Below are 21,611 nucleotides of genomic sequence, written 5' to 3' on the forward strand. Positions count from 1 at the left end.
GCCTGCCACCCAAGCAAGGCTTCCCTATTCGCAGCTCATGGCCTGCATGGCATGAGTGCCAAATCAAACATGCCTGTCGATATTGCAGAGCGGATATGACGAGCATGCGATCGGTGGCGCCACGATGCGTTCTGGACAAGACAACGCAAAGTCCAGCTGCCGTGCAGACCTTGTCTTTGTCAGATCTGTTTCTATGTGAACGACGTCCGACCGGCAACAATGCGGCAACTCTCCGCCGGGAAGTCGTGTTGATGAATTGTCGATCCTCTGCGACGGACTCCGTGCGCCGTATCTGACATAGCAAGATACGACTCAATCCACATTGTGGCTAGGCTACAATGAACCGTTGCTGCCCTGTGTTCAACCTCTTCCCAACGTTACAGACGCCAATAGCGCCATACAAAGAGCCTATATAGGGTACGCGCTGCTGATCCGCATCTCCCTTCGATACAAATAGCATCTCTGTTGTTTCTCAGTCGGCCACGCCGTGATATCGTACTATCCGCGTGTAGCGGTGCTAATTGAAAAACTGTCGGTGCCATCCCAGCTCGAACCGCCAACCGCATCTGTGTAGCAGAACGCTCTCCTTCGCGCGCCTGGTGTTTCGTCCGTTCTATGTAAGATATCATACTTCGTAGGAGGCACGCATCTTGATACTGGGGCTCGTAAGATGCCCCATTTGGGGGGCTGTCCTATGGGCTCATCCCCTGGCCGATGCCGGCGGGTGCTGTAAGATACTATGTAAGATGGAGACGCAGGAACGTGTGCAGCTGCGTTATTGCACTATGCAAGAATGGAGCCCACCCGTGCTGAACTAATGTGTACAAGGGGCCGTTTAAGCAAGGCTAGGGAATTCTGGCTACCGACCGGTGGATAGCTTTTATTACTCCGTACTGCCGCTCATTTCGCTATTTTTGTTGTGCTGTTGGGCGACACACAGCACCCGGGAAGATTGATCGTTCAAAAGTTGCATCCGCTAATAGGATATTAGGCTCTGTGTTGGTCGCTATGTGCATGCATTACTCTCGAGATTGCTATGGACGACGTAGTATTCGCCATACGGGAAGGATGCTATCGGTACGGGCGCACTTTCCTTTACGGGCTACCGTTCCCACCACACTCCCGCGCAAATATGGAGCCGCGGATGGGCGTGCTAGACGTCAAATCTCTCGTCTACGAGTACGACTCAATCCCAATACTCTGTCACGGCGGGGAAGGTCCCCAATTTGGCCGCCGCGCCTTCCTCGGCCATGCAACCTGTCATCACCAACCTTACGGAGTCTACAGCAATACGGGCGCAGTACTCCGTACTATGTACTTCGTGCCTGATAGGCACAACTCCTTTGCACATCTCCCCAGAACTCCGTCACGGCCTAGTTGATCTGCACCTGCTCCGTAAGATACAATGCGCCCTCACTCGGAGCGATCGTTTTGGCGAAACGACATCTGGCGGACATCCGCCCCAGCACGCGGCCTCGCTACCGCAGCGGCTGTGCTGCTGGGCGACACTAGAAGTGGCCCGTCCGCTACGAGTACGAGCACGGTGGAAACCGACCGGCGCATCTGACCTTTGAGGCTGTTCCTGAACGGGTGGCTGCTGCCCCTGGAGGGCCTCCTAGGTCTCCGCACAACGCTGCACAGGTAGATGCACAGCACTCGTACGTATGTAATCTGGGTGGCGTGTCGTAAGCAGAATAGGCCTTTCCCTCCCCTGGAAAGTCGTTTTCTGCTGCAGCTTTGGGTGGGGACTTCGACGTAGTCGCCGTCGTCGCTGCCTTGGAGGTCGTGCTTGCCGGCCGCTCGTTCCTTCTTGTTGCGACAATCTTCCGTATCTGCCTCGCCGTTGGTGGAGAAAGCACAAGGCCGAACAACAGTTCTGCAGTCTGCCCCCCCTTGCGCCTTCCACATGTAAACGGCCTTGTGCGACGACTGGCCCTTTCCCCTCTTCTGCCAACCCTCTTCTCCTGTTCTGTGTGCACTATCACAATCGCGTGTTTGATCATTGCCTTCTGCCAGCAGCCAGCAGCCAGCTCTCCGCACCCTGTCCCTGTGAGCTTCCTCGGTTTCACGTCCATCAGATTTGTCGTCCTCGGTCCATCTGGCACTGCTTGCTGCTCCCCCCTCTTCAGAATGGAGCTACGATGCGCGCATCTTCCCACCCCCAACACCATGGCTCAAACCCAAACGGCTCTCGTATGGGTAGCTGCGTGCGCGGCGTTTCCCATCGTGCTCCATCAGCTTGCGGCTGGCTTGAACGCATCTTGATTCTGTGGTCCAGCAGCAAATACTCCCCCTGGACGCGCTTCACTCACCAAGAACAGAGGCTCCACACAACGCGAGCCAGCAGCAACCCTGGAACAAGCAAGGGGAAGCAGAAAAATAGAACAGGAAAAAATGACTGCAGCAACGGAAAAGGGAAAGGCCAAGAATCGGACGGGGCCTCTAGTTAGCGTGGTCCGCCCCAAGGGTATCCCTACCCCCCAAACAAGTCACCGCCAGTGTGGACTGCCACTCCACAAAACGTTTATACCTGTCGGACTGCTGTGCCATGTAAGATACGATACCAGCACCAGCGGGTCCGTCTATTTGAAAAACGCCGCTACTCCCTCCATCATCACTGTCCATAACTTCTTCTCCTCCCCCTTCTCTCCTCCCACTCTCTTTCTCCGCCCATCTCTACTCGCCTCTCGTCACTCCTTATGCTCTTGTTGTTTCCGCGTTGTTGATTTATGTAACACCATCCCACCCTCCCTTCGACTCAAGGACCATCCCCACAGCAGCATCAAAACCATCCTGTCACTCTTTTAATGCAGCTACACTGTCTGCTTTCGCAGCAATGCCTCCTTCTATCAGCCACACCGGCAACATCGCCGAGCTTCTCGAGCCGGCCATTGACGGGCCCCCTTCACCAGGGAGCATAAGGGCTTTCAGCAACCAAGTGCGCCATGCTTCTGACAAGCAGCATAGCCGTCAGAGCCACCAGACCACCTCGTCTGGCTCCTCTTCACTGCGCTCTCTGACCTCTGCAGACCGGCCGTCCTGGGACCACACTTTTGACACATCTGCTTCGAGCTTATCAAGGCAGTCGTCAGGCCGATCCATCACCAGCAACGTACCGCCTCGTGAGCGCCATGACAGTGTCCAGATCTTCGGCAGGTCCCTTTTCGGCAAGAGAAACAGGCTGCGTCGTGAGAGTAGCGCCCAGAGCTCTTCCAACAGCTCTCTCTATTCAGCCGATATGTTCTCTGATAAGAACAGCCTCGCTTCTCCGCCCCTGCCGCCGGCAACCTCCCATGGTCTGCCTAGCAACAGTGGTGGCAGTCCACCCGGCCCCGTGCGAACCTCCTTCTTTAACCGCCGCCGGAGCACAAAGTCGGGCTCCGTGGGCGAGGATTCTGAAACCCGAACCAAGCTGCAGATATCGGGCCCGTATAACTTTCAGCATCTCACCCATACACAGAAAGATCCCAACGTCAGCCTGCATCGCAACAGCCGGATGTGTCCCGAAGGCATCTTGCGGGGGAGTCACGCTGAGAACATCTTCTTTGCCGACTTCGCGTCCGAGGCTCCTCCGATCACCGACGACTCTGCTCTCCCAAACCCCCCTCGCAGATTGCCTTTACGACAACACGCCGCTTCTGTGTCAGCTGTTTCTCCGCCCCGGATGATCTTCCACACGCTATCCCAGGACCAGCTGCGCATCCCTCCCCCAAGACCACCCCGGTCGCCCCTCGATTCATCCTTCTCTCCGCAAGCGCCGCCTCGAATTTCAAGCCGCATCTCCCTGGCCGAGCTTGATAACTTCTCATTTGATCGTCCTCGGACCAGCGGTGGGGCCCGGCTGCCATCGCCGCTGTCTCTAGCGGACGATATGCCTCGCCTTCCAACTCACGCCCACTCACAATCTGCAGATTTGAATCTGAATCTTGCGTCCCAAGATTACCGCCGAATGCCGCAGGTGCCAGCTTCGATGGTGCCACAGGCAGCGCCTGTAGACGATGCTAACTGGCCACTTGTTATGCCCATGCCTATGACCACACCTGCAGCCGCTTTTGATATCCTGCCAGGCGTTCCCGAAGAGGAGGAGCATCCGGCCACCCACAACAGCGTACGAAAGTCTCGCGTCAGCATCACCAGCAATTCCTCCTCCCTCCGTGGAAGCCAATCGGTGCCGCTGCTGCGGCAGCTATCGCACGTCCAGTATTCCTCTCCACTACGGCCACCAAGCGGCGCCTCGGACACTCTCGGTGCCTTCGACATACTGGCCGCACAAAGAGCCCTATACCCGGCAGATGACGACGAGTATGTGGATTCTCTACCAAAGGAGAGCTGGGAGGACGACATTGATTACTGCTACGAACATGCCGTTGAGGCCGATTGCGACTACATGTGGGAGCGCCCTTCGCTAGACTTGTCTCGTGAAGATGTGCTGGCCGAGCTAGAGTCTGGCGAAGGTTGCGGCGGCAGCAACAGCGGTAGCAACAGCAGCACCCAAAAGGACGAGGGCAGCATTGTTTCGTCTTCGGCACTGAGCCCCATGCCCTTCGACGTACCGTTTCTCAGCCCTGGAAGCCATACATCAATCGCATCAATGAACGAGGCTCTTACGCCGACCGGTCTAACGATGCGCCGGCCTGGTCTGACAATCCAGACTAAGGCATCGATGGAGGATGTGCGACCACTGCAGAGATATCTGCACGCCCGCAGCTCATCTCAGGCGTCCAGCTTCAAGGAATCGCATGGGTTCAACCTCTCTCCTTCCTTCTTCATTCCGGGCTCGGACTATTACGAAGCAACAAGCCCGTCGTGCTCCCAAATCGGATTTGCCATTGGTGCCGACGACGATGACGACTGCTTCCCTCCGTACAAGGAGGCCCGGATGAGCGTGGAAAACTCTTCCATCTTCACTTCGCGCACCTGTGCCTCGACTACCGGAAGCTGCGAATCGCGAGACTCGGTTCTCTCAAGGCGTCATATTTCAACCACCTCAACTTCTACCGATATCACACACCTCACCATGAGCACCGCCTCTATTGAGGACCTCGTGAAGCCCGAAGCAGAGGATGCTCCGCATGTTTCTGATCTCTGATCAAACTTTACACTCACTTACTTGAACGCACCATTGTACTTGTCATTACTACGGCACTTTTCCTTTGTCTACACTGTTTACACTCTTTCGGCGCCATCGGAGGCACTGGCGGTTCCTGATACCGTTGCATTCATTGCATTTCATTTGTTTGGTAGACTAGATCGCAGTGGATTCTGCAGCCGTTCTTCACTGACGGACACGAAGTTTTATGACCTCCCTTTGTACTCTTGTGTAAAAAAAAGTGAAAGGCTCAACAGCCTTGGAGCGGAAAAGAAGAGATTGCCAATGTGCGGAAATCTAAAAATAAACAATAAAAAAGGAAATTATCTTCCAAGCACTGGAATTGCAGTTCTGTGGCATTTGTTTGAGTACGTAAATATTCAAGCAGTACGAACCTAAGATGTTTTGCAAATGTGTACTCGTACGGAGTGGTAAACCTTTTAGGGGGGGATTACTTGTACAGTTCGGTCACTCACTGCATTCAGCCCAGAGACAGACTTCACGACACCGTAGCTGCCTCCTTAGAAGGAGCGGACTATTAACGCCCTTGGAACTCAATCGGCTAAGAAATTAATTTTACTAGGGACCTCAGATCGAGATTTAGGCCTGTCAACCCCCAAACCGCAAAAGTTTCCAATGTGCTGGGACAGCCCAGCAACCGACGTACGCGAGCGATCGCTACGCGAGGCTCAGACGTCGGCAACTTTGTCGGTCCATTTGCCAATGCTGAGACAGATTCATGACCAGCATGAGATGATTGCGTCGGGTCTACGGAGTAAGAGCTGCGTGTCACACCACAGCGAGTCGAGTGAATAGGTCGACGAAAGTCAGGTGAGACCTGTCAGCAGATTTTTGAGGCTATGTATGTGGGGCGTAACCTGCTTGTGCTGAGACAGGACGTCACGTGCCCCATATTAAGGTCATTAGCTTGCGGGGATGCCCGCATATCGTGTTTCCAGCCCCTTTTCCCAAAAAGCAAGCCACCAAAGATCACGTTGCAACTAGTCACATGCCCACAACCTCATCCAAGGCGATCCCATTGCAGAGCCACAAATCAGGCATCACCGGCGTCCATGCTTTCTTTTTGATTTTTCTGGCACATTCCATTCTCATCTGCCTAGTCTTGTGCAGAACGGGTTTGTGTAAATGTCCGAGTAACGCCTCGACACTTTCCAGCGCCTTCCATATGTGTGTTACGATGTTCCAGATCCAAGAACACATGCGATCTTCGAACAGCACTACTGCCTTTCCCTTTGTTTTCTTACCACTCGGGACGTCATTGGACCTTACAGGTTTTCCAATCCGGCAAGGCCGTGGACAGATGATCTTCAAAGCGGAGGCCGGGATTCGTCCCCTCTCAAAAGAGCACATGGCTAGACTGCCAGTAGGCCTCTAGATGAGGACAGAGCTAAGAGGAGGTCGAATCTGGCCACTTGGCACCCAGGAAAGATCTTGCCACCGGCTGCCTAGCCCTCCAATGGTAAAGGCTTGGACTTCTCGGGTTTCCAATCCGCCCGACTCCTCTAACGCCAATTGACCTTCTAGCTTTGCTTTTTGAAAAATTCGAGCCATCGTGGCGGCTTCCAATATTCCCTATCGACTCGTGCCTACGGAGTATTTTAGGTAAGCGTCGACCGTGTGAGCTTCGAAATGGGGCAGCTGAAGGTTGATATGTGATATCACGACACAGAGAGTGACCTTGGTAGCCTCGCTAGAACAATTGGTTACAAGCAGGAGCCAGGACCATTACTCTAGTGATTGGTCAATGGCTTTTAGCTTTCATACGGATCGCCCTGCGTATGCGTGACTTGTGCTTTGTGGCAAATAAGCCCCAAAATCCAGGAGAAATGCCACATGGCGCGATGTTGGCAGAGTGAAAGGGGTGGCAGAAGCAAGGCTGTAGACATATCTACTCGTACTTGTACGAGTGCATTGCCACCCGTTTTGGTCGCCATCGGTTCTCTATGTCATGATTATGCAGTACGTTACTACGTGTGTAATTACATCTCTGTCCTCTTAGGTGGCGTTTTGTCACGACGGATGAAGCCGCGCAGAATCTGAAGGCTACGACTGAAGTGGCAGTATGCACGATTATTCTTTGTAGCGAAGCTGCTTCTTTTGCACTACGGGTAACAAGCTTGTAAAGGACATGGGTGGCCCTGTGGGACGGTGAGCTAAATGGGATATTGGCACTTGCAGTCTCCGCTGTCTGGTAACGTTAGCATCTTCATGATACCAAGACAGCCCCACGCTAAACAGAGACGGCCGTTGGACGAACGGCAGCTCCCAGGCAAGGGTGTGGCCCATTGTTCACCCAAACAGAGGCACGAGGCAGGCAGCTCTCATTATTCAGTCCCACACAGAGGAAAAGTACTCTGCCCATGCCCGATACGCCGTTAGCATCACGGTCTCGGGGTAAAAACAGAATTGGAACTGACAATGGATCATTTGTGAAGTCTAGTGGTGAGTGCGAGTCTGTAGGGCTCGATGCCGGAAACAAACCCTCCGAAGGACAGCTTTCAAGACCAAGAAAATCAAAGACTCTGTATTTTTTGTATATGCACTTCTCGAAATAAGATCGGGGATGATCGGATATTTCAGCCGATTGTGCAATTCATGCATGGTTGTAGACGAATGATTAGGTAGTCAGTCTCCTGCCTATATTAAACCAAGCAATCAGAGGCTTTCGGGGCAGGGGCACTTCTGCTAGGCCAAAACTAGTCAAGACCAAATGCCAATACAACACCTCCGCCCATGCGGTCAATGGTACAAGAAAGATACATCCATGCGTATGGAGGTGGAGCTGATAGGTGCTGCAGCAGACGGCAGTAGACGCGAGGGGAGGGGCGTTAGGCAGGCATTGGCGGGCAGGAAGAAGCCGTTTCTTTCCAAAGGAACTTGTTTCGGAGAAAAAAGAGAGCAGGGGACAGGTGGGTTTGGGTGACATAGAACGGAGGGAGGGAGGACGAGTGGGCACGGGGTTTATGTGGACTGGTTTATGCACCTAATAGCAGCCCAGGCAGCTCAGAAGAGCGGTAGAAGAGACCGCTCCTTTAGTAACAAGATAAAGTATTATTGTGTCAACCCCGTACAAGCAGAACCTGGCAAGCCCGGCTTTCAAGCATGCTGCCTAGTCTTGGGATGGCAGAAATATGACTAGAAGAAATGTGACGTGGCTTGCAAGAGACCATTGCGTCCGTTTCGTTGAACTAGACAGACCAGCCTTCTCCTTCGCCAAAGCTAATGCATACAACAGACACTTGTACTGAACAGGCCTGCGGAATACCCAATCACGAGCATGTCTCCCGTTCTGATGTCCTTGGCCACTGGGCAGTAACGCAACTGTGGCAATGGCAGGGCAGACAAAAAGCGCAAACACAACTCTGGGCGTCCATACGATAGTTCAGTCATGGTGAGACATCAGATCTCCGGCCAGGTTAACTATTAAGCAAGGGAAAGCTCCGGTGGAGCTGAAACAGCTTGACCAAGTGTCTCTGCTTGTCGAAGGGGACATCCAAGGTCGACTAGAAGAGCAATGCTGTAGTCTCGCTGGTCACAAGAACACCGGCAGGCCAATCCCGATAGCCGCATTCCTAAAACAGTACTCTGGGTTAGGCCTGCAGTAGCAGTAACTTTGCAAGTACAAGCACGGAGAAAGGGGGAGGAACAGCGCTGTATTCCCTCCTCGTACCCACATCCCTCTGGTCATACTTAATACCAAAGCGCCTCCGAGATTTGGGTTTATTTCCAATCCAAACCACCACAACCCGACGTGGTCTTCTCAAGAAAAGGGAAGAACTAATCAGTTTCAAAAGTATCGAGCGGCACAGAAGCGGAGGCTAAAGTGTCTGGTGCCGACAATTAGAAGCAGCAATCATCGTTGCCTCTAGGACCCGACATCATTGCGATTGCGAAATACGACTGAGCAGGACGGGTTCTCAACTGCGCAGCGACTTTCCAAAGTTGCCTGTCGACCGCAGTGGAAGGAAGTTGTTTCGACCTGGAGGTGTCCTGCTTTCCATTGATTCAGAGCGATCTAGGACGCGGCAACCTCTGATGCATCTGCATCGAGATCTCTGTAGTTCCACAACTCAAGATTGACGCCGAAAGACTTAAGACTGCCTGTACCTGAGCGGTTCCATCGGTTGCTTTCGCCCCCTGTCTGTTGCATTCGGATTCTTAACGCAAGTGCAGCGAGCCAAGAAGCCATCCAGTTTGCCACCACCATAAGTTCTTGTCGATCGCGCTTTCGTCTATTTGTTGGACAAGGATTGAAAGGTAGACCGGGAGCCCACTTCAACATGAGAGGCAACATGGCCTAGCCTGCATGGACAACTGCTATTAGGTATGCATCCAATTTGACCAACGTATCCAAGAGAAACACGCCGTACAGTGAGCTCTGAAGAAAAGCAGCGAGTTCACATCCTGTCCAGACTTGTTCGAGCCATGCTGCCGAGACGGCAAGTGCCGCTTCCTTGTCCGAGACAGAACTGTTATGGTAGCGACTGCGACAATGCCACTGATGAGGGATGCGGTCCATCCCACAAGAGCTGGTGAGACTGCACCCCTCAATTCCAAGCTGTGCGCGCCGTTTTCCACCTTACCAGAATTGCCGTATTGACAACTTGTCTTCCGGCCAGTACTCTGTTGCGTCATCCCCCTCCCATCCGCCTTCCTCACGGCTGCGTGGGCTGACGGGCAAAACACCAGTTTTTGGGGGAGACACTAATAGCGATTGGCCGAGGCGCAGCAGCTTCTCTTTTGCAGCTGCCTGCTGCCATCATCAGCCACGACAACCGGTTGTACTGCGGTCGACAGCAACACCAAGCAACGAGTGCAAAGTCCAGACGGCCGGAAAACAAGAGGATACCGAGGCGGGCACGTTTGTCGCAAAGGAAGAAGAGGGATAGCCGTCGAACCTGCTAGGGGTTTCGCGCCACTACCGATTAGTTATCGCCGCTCAGCGGCGCAGCGCCAAAACGTGTGATTTTTAGGCGCTACCGCCGGAAGGCCTGCAGCAAGGTGCGGCACCCTTCAATGAACTGTGATTTGGCACCGTCCCTGAGCCTGGACTCGGGGTGACTTACATGGATACTTGTGCAGGCCAACCGCAAGCCGTTAAGACCGATTGGGTGAATGCGCAAGCAAGTGGCGACTATTTTACTGTCCGCCAAGTCGACCAGTGGTACATAACACCAGCGCGAGAAGCTCATGTCCAAGAGCTTGTCGAAAGCTTCCCTCGTGCCCAGGCTGTTCAGAACGGCCGTGCCGCCAGTACAACAGCTCCTGTCTCACGCTGTTCAGCAGTCAATGCCATGGATTATCAAGAAAACCATTTGCCAGCACACTATCATGGGAGTGCTGATGATATTTCCGAGGTGCGTTTCAAGTCTTGAACCTGGTATGAGTTTCAGTAACCACTTCGTCGGTTCTCTCGCCATGTTGAAGAGATCCTATATTGCAGACGTTGGCCTACATACTGGCCGTCTCTTTCTTGAAGACGCAGCCACGCCCATGGGCCATTTCCCTCCCCCCAAGTTGAATGCAAAGCAAAAGAACAACCATGCTGCAAGACGTATAGTTCGTTTCTGGAATCTCACTAACATGTGGCGCAGGTCCTGGGGACACATGGCACAACAGCGGGCACCGGTGCCATCAACGATACCGACAATGACATGTCCGTCTTTCCCTATCCATCTTCGACAGCTCCCACACACATGACATCGCAGGCCACGACATTCGGCATTAGTTCAACGGGCAATCTTGACCCAGTAACTCTCCACGCTGGCCCTGGCTGGCATTCTTCTGATCAGAGTCCCATTTATAGCGGCGACGAGGCTGGTTCAATGGCTGCCCACTCGTCCCTGAACCCCTTCAATTTCCAACAAGAGTACAGCGATGATACCGATCAAATTCAACACCAGGAGCAGGCTGTGATGTTCAGTAACGGCTATGTCGCGTCGCCAATAGCCACCTCACACTTAGCGATCCCATACGCATGGGACATAGTGAACCCAGCAAACTTGCAGCCCGAGATCGGTGGATTTCATCAATCCTCGCCAGCTGGCAGAGCAGCTCTGGGGCTTTTCGGCACAGACCAAAGTGCCGAATCGTATCCGGACCAACACAGCGGACAGACGCTCGAATACTCCGAGTCGGGTATTGGACGAAATGGAACCAGTTCACTGCCTGGCGATGCAGCCGAGACAACAAAGGGCAGACCACATATCAAAAGAGCAAAGACCACATCACGTCAGACCTCGTCTATGTCTGCCAACAGCTCTGCAAATGCCAAGGGGATAGCATTGGCACCCATTATGCCTGCATCGGTCGTTGGGAGCTCCAGAGGTAGCACTCGTTCCAGTACAGGAAGCAAGATGCGTTTTGCAACGCGCGCATCCAACAACTTGGCGAACACGGCGGCCATGACGAATATAGCAAGCCGGGTATCAGAAATACCAGAGGATGGCAAAACAAAGGGCTCCCATAACCTGGTTGAAAAACAGTATCGAAACCGATTAAACGCTCAATTTGAGGGACTGATGAGTGCGCTCCCTGAGACTCTGAAGTCGCAAGGAGGAAGCGCAGAGTTCGGCGAGGCGAACAATCCCGACGCCGCGGACAGACGGATCAGCAAAGCCGAAGTCCTGGATATGGCCCGAATGCACATTCAGAACCTGGAACAGGAGAGGGATTTGCTCGCTCGTGAACGAGATGGGCTGCGAGAGACCGTGGAAAAATTGAAGAACGACCTTATCGAAGAATCCGGATCCGCTCAAGGTGTTATGGATGACTGACGCAAGGGCAGTTGAAGCGGTTTGAATCGACACAGATGGCTGGAGAATAAAAAGCTCGGCGTGAGGAAATCGGATTGGACAAAGGCGCCACGATAGTTTCCCCCAGCGCCCTTAACGACATGTCATGACTGGAAGGACACGATACCGTCATTGTCGACTCGAAGAGAAGGGTCGGCTTCTGGGGGAAGGGAGAGGTTTGTTATCGAGACGGGAAGCATAGATCCGTCGATGCAGCATGGCTGCAGTATTTTCTTTTCACATTCCGATCGATGTCTGTTTTCGGTTGTCTTCGGGGTGCTTTCCTGAATCGGCTTGCTTTGGGTTTTAACACGGCTTGTCCTCTGGCTGGAACGGACTTTCTTGAATGCAGACCAAAGAGTGATAGACGAGCTCTGATATGCGCAAGTTTGAAAAGCAGGCATGTGGAAATGGCAAGGAGGCAAAATAGCAGACAGTGTGGACAGTGTGGTAATGGGGAATGGAGAAAAGACGGGGATCTTCCAGCAAGTGCCAAGCAATCGACTACCAGCAACCAACGGAGCGAAGTAGCGACGAGCAAAATAGCACCACGGGTGCTCCTTCCGAATATAGACTCAACCCCAATGATACTTGCAAAGATAATTTAGAATCTGCCCTATGCTGCTGTCACTACTGTTCTGCTCCGAGGACTGGAAAAAAATGGTTACAGAACAAGTGTCTCTTGACAAACATCGCCGGACATTGGCTGTCTTACGGCTAGTTATTGCACTTCTTCTACATCCCATTATTGCTCCACAGGCTACAGACGTGCTGCCTATGGCTCCCAACTGCTCTCAACCGTGCAATAAAAGTATCTTACAGTGCCATCCTTCAGCAGCTTGCAGCCCCTTTATAAGTCGGCCAATATGGTGGAGTATTCCTGAATAGGCGCTCAGGCTTCCTTCTTTCTCAACTGGCTAGTTATTCATCTGCTGCCAACGTATAGCGACGCTGCCTTCGACAGCCTAGTTGTGATATCAGCCAATCGTAAGCAGGAGGTAGTTAGCACTATCCAACGCGCGTGAGCATGCATTACGAACTGGTGGTCCGAAACATGTAGCAAGCCGAATAGTCAAGACATCTATTTGTACAAGACGTGGTTCCTGCCTACAGAATCCCGTCAAAATTATGGCATGTGCTGTCATATACATTACACCGCTGTGATCTAAGGTTTCTATTGGGCCCCAAAGGGAATTGGTGAATGGAAAGTCGTTCCTTTCCATGAAGGAAAGAGCTGCAGGCAGACATTACACATAGCAACCTTAACTCGCATATACTTACGTAGCACTCTGTACGGAGTACACCTAGTATGCACGTCAACGTTTGTTAGGTCGCTGTTGACCTTATACGCAAGCAAGCAAATCGACAGAGTGTGCTCTTTATATTCAGCGGCTCGGGTATGAAACCACGACAAGCAGGGCAGCTACTAGATAAATAGGTTCGCAAAGTGATTATATGTGCAATAGCAATATAGCGCAAAACCGTGCCTGAACGCCGATCCCAAGGTATCGATATCCCATAAACACCAACCGGTCCAATTCCTTCCCTTTCCATTTCCGGATGCTTTTTTATACTCCGTATATTGGCCATCAATACCGGCCACCACCACCCCAGAGGCCGCGTATTCTCCGCGCCAGCCAAATATCCCTCCGCATAATAGTAACTCTCCGTGCATGCAGGGCGCACAGATTCGTATCCTCAAACAGGTGGACGAGAAAAGCTTCGGCCGCCTCTTGCAGCGCTAGTATGGCTTGCGACTGCCACCGCATCCCGTCGTCGTGTGGTCGCATGGTAAGGGCAATTTCGCGAACCTGTGGGCTATTAGTATGGAGCGAACTTGCGCGACTGTGTTGTCCACTGCAGGACGTCGGAAGAGGGGACTTACAAGTCGGGCGAAAGGCAGTTTGAGCAACAGAAGCTCTGTGCTACTTTGATACCGTCGGATTTCCTTCAGCGCAACAGTGCCAGGCCGGTACCGACGGGCCTTTCTTTGGGGTATCGGGTCGCCGGCTGGACAATGCATGTTAGCGTAAGAACGCGAAACCATACAGTGGCAAGAGACGTACGCTGAACATCTCCTGGTCGAGACTTTCTCCTGCCAGCGTTGGAAGGCCGGGGAGCGCGGGTGCTCTGTTTCATTGCCGCACCACCACCGGATGTTCTTCTCGGAGCCATTGTGCTGAGCAACAGTGAGTGGCAGCTCAGGAGAGGTCGTGGTATTTGTGCAAAGTGGCGGCCGGATTGCCAGCAGCTGGATTTCGATCAGCGTGGGCGTGCGCAAGAGCTTAGGAGCACTTCAATTATGGGTAAAGGCGGGTGGGAGAAGAAATGTCGAGCTGCAATGAAGTGTGTTAGTCGAAAGAGAATAAAGAGCGAGGTCAATATACTTGCAAAGTACGTGGAAAGCGGGCTTAATCGACCTTTTCTTTGTCTCCTTCCCTCGGAAGGGGTGGGAGGGGGGTCAAAGCGAAATTGGGGTGGCTGGCGATGGGCGCGCGCAAATTCCACGCGCGCGCGCGCGACCAGCGCGTTTTAATTAGAAAATGTCACGCTTAACGACGGGGCACGAGCCACCCTAGCTGACCGGAAGGAGTATGAGGACAGTGGAGCAGCTGTTACAGCGGTTATGTAAGATTATATAGTGACTAAGGCGGTGGCGTCGCGGGCTGTCCCCTGGAAAAGCCGGGGGAAGCTTGTGTGGCCTGCGTGAATTGCCTGTCCCGCTGCTCGCCTGAGTTGAAAAAGGCCACCTCAACATTAGCATCTAGAAATCGGCGAGGCTGCCCGCTTCTTTTTGTGACAACGGTTTACGCCAGTCGCCTGCCCTTTCCATCAATTAACTTGGCTTTTCGGTAGTCTTGTCAAGCGCCATACTCCTTCGCATCTTTCAGCGTCTAGCTTTTCTACCTCTCTGCCGAAGAGTGAGCAGCCCAAAAATTAGCGGCCACTTCGCCAGTTCCCACCACGTCCCATTGCCCCCCATCAACATCCTCCATCTTTACCTTGCGCCTCTGACAACCGGCGGCCGACAACCGACGACCGGTTGAGAGGTCTAGTTGAACGAAGCGAAGCCTCGAATTGCGTGGCACGAAAAAGAGATCAACTACACCACATCATGGACCAAGTGATGGACGGCGGGAGATTCCCGCTCGAACAATGGTTCTGGGAAATGCCTTTCTGCACACGATGGTGGACCACGACAACATTTGCCATTAGTGTTTTAGTGCAGTGCCAAATTGTCACGCCATGGCAGCTGTTCTATAGCTATTCTTCTGTGTTTGCCAAGGGCCAGGTAGGTTTTGTCGTCATGTCGTTTTTTTTTCTGACAGCATGGAGTCTAATACCTATATAGTACTGGCGGCTACTTTCGACGTTCCTTTACTTTGGCCCCATATCTATGGACCTTGTCTTCCACATATACTTCCTTCAGCGATACTCGCGTCTACTCGAGGAATCAGCCGGTCGTTCCCCCGCCGTCTTCTCCTGGCTACTCGTCTATGCTATGGCCTTCCTGCTCGTCATATCATCTTTCATACATATGCCCTTCCTAGGCCAGCCGCTGTCATCGACACTCGTCTATATCTGGTCTCGACGGAATCATAACACACGTCTGAGCTTTCTTGGTCTGATGACGTTCAGCGCACCCTACTTGCCGTGGGTGCTAATGTGCTTCAGCCTGGTTCTCCACGGAAGCATTCCCCGAGACGAGATTATGGGTGTCGTCATTGGCCATGTTTACTGGTTTTTCACAGACGTGTACCCGCCACTGCACAACGGGGTGCAGCCGTTGGCACCACCAAGCTGGTGGCGGTGGATTTTTGAGGGCCAGCGGCCACAAGCCAACAACGACATGCAAGCTGTTGATGAGACTGCTGGAGCCGTCGACCAAGACTTTGCTGCTGCGCGCGCTGAGCGTATTCCAGAACTGAGATGATGTCTTGCTTGTTTGGGTTCTTTCTAAATCTGCACGGCACGTAGCCATGTTATCGACGCATATACTTTCCGTTGTGAACTAGGCATGACATCTATCGGCCTGGCCATCATCGCTCCGCCACTCAGAACCGTCATCTGCTCGTACTTGTATGTGCTTGCCCTCTGTTCATGTCGTCAACGTTCTACCATATTGTGCATACTAATCGCAATTGCCGTAACTAGTGCAAACGCATACCTGCAAAATTGCACTCATCCAGACTTCGGTAGTCGTCGACATTGGCTCTTAGTTTTTAGCAAGCCACGTCCTATACCGCAATGGTGACCTGTGCATGTGCCTAAAGGTGTCCCAATTACGCCCAGCTATCGTCTCTCGCTTACTATAGCAGTCAATGATTTGCAGCCCACAGCAAAAGTTGGTCGGCGCTTGAGCGCGTTGTTTAGTAGAGGCGAGAGTGGTACTGAGACGCACGAGTGGAAGTGGGATGTCTAGGCCGTGAGAGCATCCTCAATTTCATGTTGGACGAGGGCCCTCAAAGCACCACGACAATCTGCGGACCTGATATGTTGCTATCATTATTGCGATATACTGTCTTTCGGACTTGCATGCGCAACTCCAGCTAGCCTTTAGGAGACCATCTGACTCGGCGGTATTGTTGATATTAGTGTCGTGATTGTACATGCATATGGCCCAAGTTCAATCACCAACTCTAAAACTAGCTCCAGTACCAACTCGTTGAGCTCACGCTTGTCCTTGCATTTGACAGCCTGCTCCTGGCAGAAATCGACCTAATTTACTTTCAGCACAAACTATCGGTCAATGACAAGCGAGCACAAATACCATGGCTAAATATTCGTGAACCTCGTCAAGGTTAGACTATATGCTGCCTTTCTGATCTTGTGCCACTCTCTGAAGACCGCCAGCGGTGTATTTGAGTCTGGCTGATCATAACTAGGCGTGTGGATGCAGCTTAATATACTGAATTATCGATGATAGCTGGCGCAGCAGTCATAGCTGGCTTCAGAGCTCATGAAGTTGATCACAAGATCGATTTGCAGTTGGTCAACACTTAGCACAGTGTTATGTTAATATGACATGTGCCTTTTTCAGTCCGAGCGGAGCGTACTGATACCTCGGTCTGAACACATATCTTACAGGCAAAACCAGCTACGTCATTCGTGTCCACGGCGCCAGTATCAAACGTTCCACCAAAGGCTCAAGATGCCATCGGCCAGTCAGTCAACTCGACTAGTGGTAAGGTCTTTCAGGTTAAGCAGGACATCATTTCCATTAAGCAAAATGTACAGGTTTATCAAGCTCTCTCCCAGAAACAACACGCCTGCACGCTACATCTCCACACATCTATGTAAAGTGGCGGTTCAGTTAAGGTACTGGGAGGCATAGCTCTTGCGCTGCTCGTTCTCATCGACCTCACTGCTGCGGTTAAGTGGTGTCCACTTGGGCTCGTCTTTGAAGAGCCGCATGGCATGCGTGAACTACAAAGGGTTAGTGAGCGCAGGAGAAGCACGGGAGATACCGGTGGACTCACGTTCGTATCGTCGGTAGTGAAGCGATGGTAGATGCCAGGCGGCAAGATGATCAGGTCGTCCTTCTCGAGCTGGATGCGCACCCACGCGTCGCCTTTGTTACGCACGTCAAAGTAGCCGTATCCATCGCGAATATAGCGGATCTCCTCGTCCTCGTGCAGATGCTCGTTAAAGAAGCTCTTTACCTTGGTATCGTAGGCGTCACCGAGCGACTGGGGCGAGATTTTAATCTCGTCGCGGTTTTTGTAGCCCCGCTCGGCTGCGAGCTGGTCAACAGCCGCAATATCTGGAACGCGGTGATAGATCACGCCGAGACGCTCGAGGGCTTCGGCATCGACAGCCTTACCCGAGTCATGTGGTAGGCGCTGATCGCCCTGGAGTGCAGTGTTAGCAGAGAGTGCTGATGGCCTCCATAATTCATATCTCACCCTTCCTCTAAACGTACTGGCAAGTTGTCGTACAGGTAGGCCTTCATATTCAATGGCTGTTGTCTTTTTCTTTTAAACTGTCTATGGACTATCGTTTCTTGGACCCTTGCTTTCATTGACTCACGAGGGAGTGGAAGTGATGCCGTTTTATCTATTTCTGCCATAAGCAGAAGCGCATTGCAAGCTATGATTGGCTCGTGGGCCAAAACGTGCTTTTGCCCCGCTATGAAAAAGTTGGAAAAATCAGATGTACTCCGTACTGTACTCCGTATGTATGTACATATGTATCTTATCTTACATATGAGCAAGCACAATACTGTAAGTTACCGCCTGTAAGCGTATAGAGATTCCAGGCGCCGCTGTCAAAATATTCTAAATCAAATCTGGGTTTAGCGCAGAGTTCTAGGTAGTTCGTATATGTATGTAATACTGCAAGTAATCACTGCATCTCTATTATTGCGACGACAGTGGGGACTATCTTCACCATGATTTAAAGAATTCATTGATAAAAGAAGGGGCCTTCCATCACGAACGAGTTTCTGGATTCTAGATCTTGAAAAAATGGCAAAAGAAGACGATAGTTGGTCAGAGGTGCAAAAAACGAGGCTTACACGGGTTGATCCAACAATCTCTCAAAACAGTACCAATACAGTAATGTATTAATATGCACTGTGTGGGTCTCGTATGCACAAAATTCCTGAACACTTCTGCCTGCGAACGCGAACTTGGCAACAACAGCTCTTCCTTCTTTTATTGGGATGCAAGCATGTCCGACGACAAGGGTTGGATGAGACTATGAAGCCTAATATTCTTTTCTCCTACAATAGACGCACATTGAATCTCCACCTTTTATTCTCGAGACGTGCAAATGCTTGTGGAGGAGCGAAGATTGGCGCCTCAATTATCACAGCCCGAGTCTTTCAGCCTCGTTGAAACATTTGGTCCAAACTCTACGGAGCTCTCAACCGTCCGAGCACCCGACTCGCAGATGGAGGATCTTTCCTTTTTCTGCGATGGCGGAGACTGCGACTCGCTCTTGCAAGGCGAGGACCAGGACATGGAAAGCCTTTTTGGGGGCGATGATGAGTGTTCGACACCTTTGTCGACATTGAGCCCATATCCACAGACGAGTGTGCTTGCGCTTCCAGACACTCAGCTGGCGGTGCCTGCCGAGCCGGCAGCGGCTTGCACCCAGCAAAGAGACAGTGACGTTAGTACTCTCCCAGAGCCTCAGCAGTGCAGAGAATTATGGGGTTTCCCGCTCCCAGACCCAGCATCAGCCGCAAATCTTGATCTTGATCAAATAGAAGACGAGATGCGCGAGTTGGAGCAGATGCTGGCTGCTGATCAGGAGCGGGAGCGGGAGCTCCACGAGGAAGAGGATGGAGAGCATCAGAGCGGCCAGGAGGGCCCACCGCAACAACCCATTGACACTCCGCATAGTGAAGCAAGTCTATCGTCGGAGCCGGCCTCTTGGCCCGATCAAACCGGCCAAGGCGGCGAGAACCACGTGACTGTCTACGATGTCGACGCCGACGGAGTCGATGAAGACGACGACGTTATCTTCATGGGCCAGACAAAGGCAAATACACAGACCCAGGCTTTGCATCCAGGGATGGCCGCAGGATGTGGTGCGGCTCCAGAATTTGTGATGCCAGCTTTGCACTACCTTGAACTGCGACCTCGCTGCCCAGATGGTCCTCCACCGGAGAGCATTCACCTACGTGAGCGAAGCATCGAAGAGCTTTTGCCATATGTGCAGCTCGGTGAGTACTGCTTTCTCTCCCATTCGCGAGGTTCGATCCTTACTAATTTTCCTTTATTGCAGACGCAAAGATCTCTCTCCAGGCCATCTACGTTATGCTTGACATCAGCATTTCTGCGGGTAGGCTGATAAAACATGAGTGTCGCCAGTATCTGACCAAACCGGAACATGCAATCCATTCAAGCGGCAGTAAGGATCCCGTGGCTCTGCGCACACGCAAGGTGACCATTCTCTTGAGCTCGCTCGCTTTTCTGTCCGAGTTGGGCATGGGTGAGCGATGGTTCGGGCAGGCGTTATTGATGAACCCCAGAAGCAAGTACGTCTGGCCAGCGGACTCGACCAGGTTGACTCTGCTCTTCGTCAAGCTACTGTACAAGCTTCAACGCAACAAGGAAATCAAAGATAGACGGAAGCCCAGTCAGGTCTATCGTCCCAAGCACGGACCTACCGCGAACACGCCTTCTGGTTTGTCGTCCACAGCCCTCTCCATGACGGGATTTGCGCATGATTCTCCATCGGTGAGTTTACGGGTTCCCTTTTCCCGCTCTTTTCTCTCCTGCTGTTATCAAATTGCTAATCAGACGTGTCATAGTGTCTTCGAGAGCGGCTCGCGACAGCCCAAAAGCGTGGTTTTAGCGAACTGGACGAGCCGGTATCGACAGAGTCTTCGATTTCCAGATCATCCTCTGTAGTATCGGCTGTCATGTCTGCACAATCCCCAGCATCCTCTGTGACATGTACAACGCCACCATTACACCTTAGCGACTCGGACGGCCTGGTCTGCGATAGTGAGGCGACATCTCAGCATCGGCTTGCTAAGAAGAGGCACCAAGCCAACGCAACAGGCGTGTGCTATATTGCGAAGGCGCCCGACGATGCAACGATTCGGTACTTCATCAACATCACGCGAGGGTGCGAGAGGGTACTTCCTCGGTTGGTGCTCGGCCACACCGACTGGATGCGCACGGCTGGGTACTCTTTTCTGACGAGTCGATGCACAGCGATGGGCTACGAGGTGGCATCGGTGGCTGTCTGCACTCTTCTTGGACTGGAAGAAGTTGGGAACGACCGGGAGTGGGACCGGGCAGTGTGTCGCGTGCACGAAGCGATGCTGATGGATGATGAAGTTCGGGTTCTGGTGAATCTGCAAGGATAGTCATGGTTGGGAGAGGTGGTATGCTGAAGATATGAGTTGTGGGCAAGGGTACAAGCATTTTAGATTAGCCGGTCTCCAATGGGCTGCTTTCTGGCGTTATGTGAATTTTGAAGAAGGCAGTCTAAATGGCAGTATGGTACGGAGTAGGAGAAGGAGTTTTTGTGAACAAGCATTATTACCTGTATACCTTGCACAACAGCATTCAAGGCTAGGTGACATTGTGCAGGTGCAATGTTAGATACGTAGGATACGATTTAGGGCACTCCGTACTCCGCACTTCGGAGCTTATCATTAGTTCTAACACTTTCCCAATGAAGCAGGTCTTTGCATTCGCAATGGAGACGGAAGGCGCCGATGGTGACGGCAGCCAATAGCACCCCCGGGAAGGAAGCTATCAAGCGTGCTTGACCTTTCAATCGGCCCACGTGCATTATCAAGGGCTCGGCGAACATGCAGGCAACAGCACAAAGCATGGAAGTATGCTGAAAGTTGGCCCATAACGAGACATCAGAGACAGAGGTGCCAGGCGCGAGCAATTGCGCAGCGATGCGGCTTTCAGGCGGGCAACAGAGAGGCAGACGAAGACAAATTTTCGTGCTATCTTCACCGGCCATCAATTGGCTCCAGAGCTTGCTTGATCGGCCTCACCGAGATCTCCTTGGCGCGGACCTCTGTTGTAACGTTATGGTCGTGTTAGCTGCAGCAAGAAGACAGACGAAAACGAACTCGAGCTATTTTCGCCCGCCATCGACTGGCCTCGAAGCTTGCTTGGTCGGCCTCGCCAAAATCCCCTCTTTCTCCCCCTTGGCGCTGACTCCTGGTCTGTGGCACAACTCGCACGAAGGCCGTACAAATACAAGGCCAAGCTCATCTACCGTCG

At 52.4% G+C, this 21,611-nt stretch overlaps 7 protein-coding genes across 7 annotated transcripts; 4 read left to right on the plus strand and 3 right to left on the minus strand.

The window, feature by feature from the left end:
- Window positions 1-1,413: 1,413 nt before the first annotated feature.
- Window positions 1,414-2,235, minus strand: CMQ_7723 (uncharacterized protein; the record flags this gene model as incomplete). The annotated part of the gene is made up of 2 exons (XM_014314728.1): window positions 1,414-2,111; window positions 2,181-2,235. 2 exons carry the CDS (start codon window positions 2,233-2,235, stop codon window positions 1,414-1,416), a joined length of 753 nt encoding a protein of 250 aa, XP_014170203.1.
- Window positions 2,236-2,836: 601 nt separating this feature from the next.
- CMQ_7610 (pak-box/p21-Rho-binding protein) lies at window positions 2,837-5,089 on the plus strand (the record flags this gene model as incomplete). Its single annotated transcript, XM_014314615.1, has 1 exon — window positions 2,837-5,089. The coding sequence occupies one exon, from the start codon at window positions 2,837-2,839 to the stop codon at window positions 5,087-5,089; it is 2,253 nt and encodes a 750-aa protein (XP_014170090.1).
- Window positions 5,090-10,176: 5,087 nt separating this feature from the next.
- Window positions 10,177-11,886, plus strand: CMQ_7416 (helix-loop-helix DNA-binding domain containing protein; the record flags this gene model as incomplete). Its single annotated transcript, XM_014314421.1, has 2 exons — window positions 10,177-10,467; window positions 10,705-11,886. 2 exons carry the CDS (start codon window positions 10,177-10,179, stop codon window positions 11,884-11,886), a joined length of 1,473 nt encoding a protein of 490 aa, XP_014169896.1.
- Window positions 11,887-13,493: 1,607 nt separating this feature from the next.
- CMQ_7291 (histone h3) lies at window positions 13,494-14,079 on the minus strand (the record flags this gene model as incomplete). The annotated part of the gene is made up of 3 exons (XM_014314296.1): window positions 13,494-13,715; window positions 13,790-13,914; window positions 13,971-14,079. The coding sequence occupies 3 exons, from the start codon at window positions 14,077-14,079 to the stop codon at window positions 13,494-13,496; spliced, it is 456 nt and encodes a 151-aa protein (XP_014169771.1).
- A 940-nt stretch (window positions 14,080-15,019) lies between these two features.
- On the plus strand, window positions 15,020-15,838 carry CMQ_7533 (ER-associated proteolytic system protein; the record flags this gene model as incomplete). Its single annotated transcript, XM_014314538.1, has 2 exons — window positions 15,020-15,196; window positions 15,257-15,838. 2 exons carry the CDS (start codon window positions 15,020-15,022, stop codon window positions 15,836-15,838), a joined length of 759 nt encoding a protein of 252 aa, XP_014170013.1.
- Window positions 15,839-17,214: 1,376 nt separating this feature from the next.
- On the minus strand, window positions 17,215-17,857 carry CMQ_7393 (ard family protein; the record flags this gene model as incomplete). The annotated part of the gene is made up of 3 exons (XM_014314398.1): window positions 17,215-17,331; window positions 17,385-17,756; window positions 17,828-17,857. The coding sequence occupies 3 exons, from the start codon at window positions 17,855-17,857 to the stop codon at window positions 17,215-17,217; spliced, it is 519 nt and encodes a 172-aa protein (XP_014169873.1).
- An 821-nt stretch (window positions 17,858-18,678) lies between these two features.
- Window positions 18,679-20,731, plus strand: CMQ_7442 (uncharacterized protein; the record flags this gene model as incomplete). The annotated part of the gene is made up of 4 exons (XM_014314447.1): window positions 18,679-19,441; window positions 19,505-19,576; window positions 19,639-20,093; window positions 20,168-20,731. The coding sequence occupies 4 exons, from the start codon at window positions 18,679-18,681 to the stop codon at window positions 20,729-20,731; spliced, it is 1,854 nt and encodes a 617-aa protein (XP_014169922.1).
- Window positions 20,732-21,611: the final 880 nt, after the last annotated feature.

Source organism: Grosmannia clavigera (genome assembly GCF_000143105.1).
Source record: "Grosmannia clavigera kw1407 unplaced genomic scaffold GCSC_173, whole genome shotgun sequence".
Lineage (NCBI taxonomy): Eukaryota > Fungi > Ascomycota > Sordariomycetes > Ophiostomatales > Ophiostomataceae > Leptographium > Leptographium clavigerum.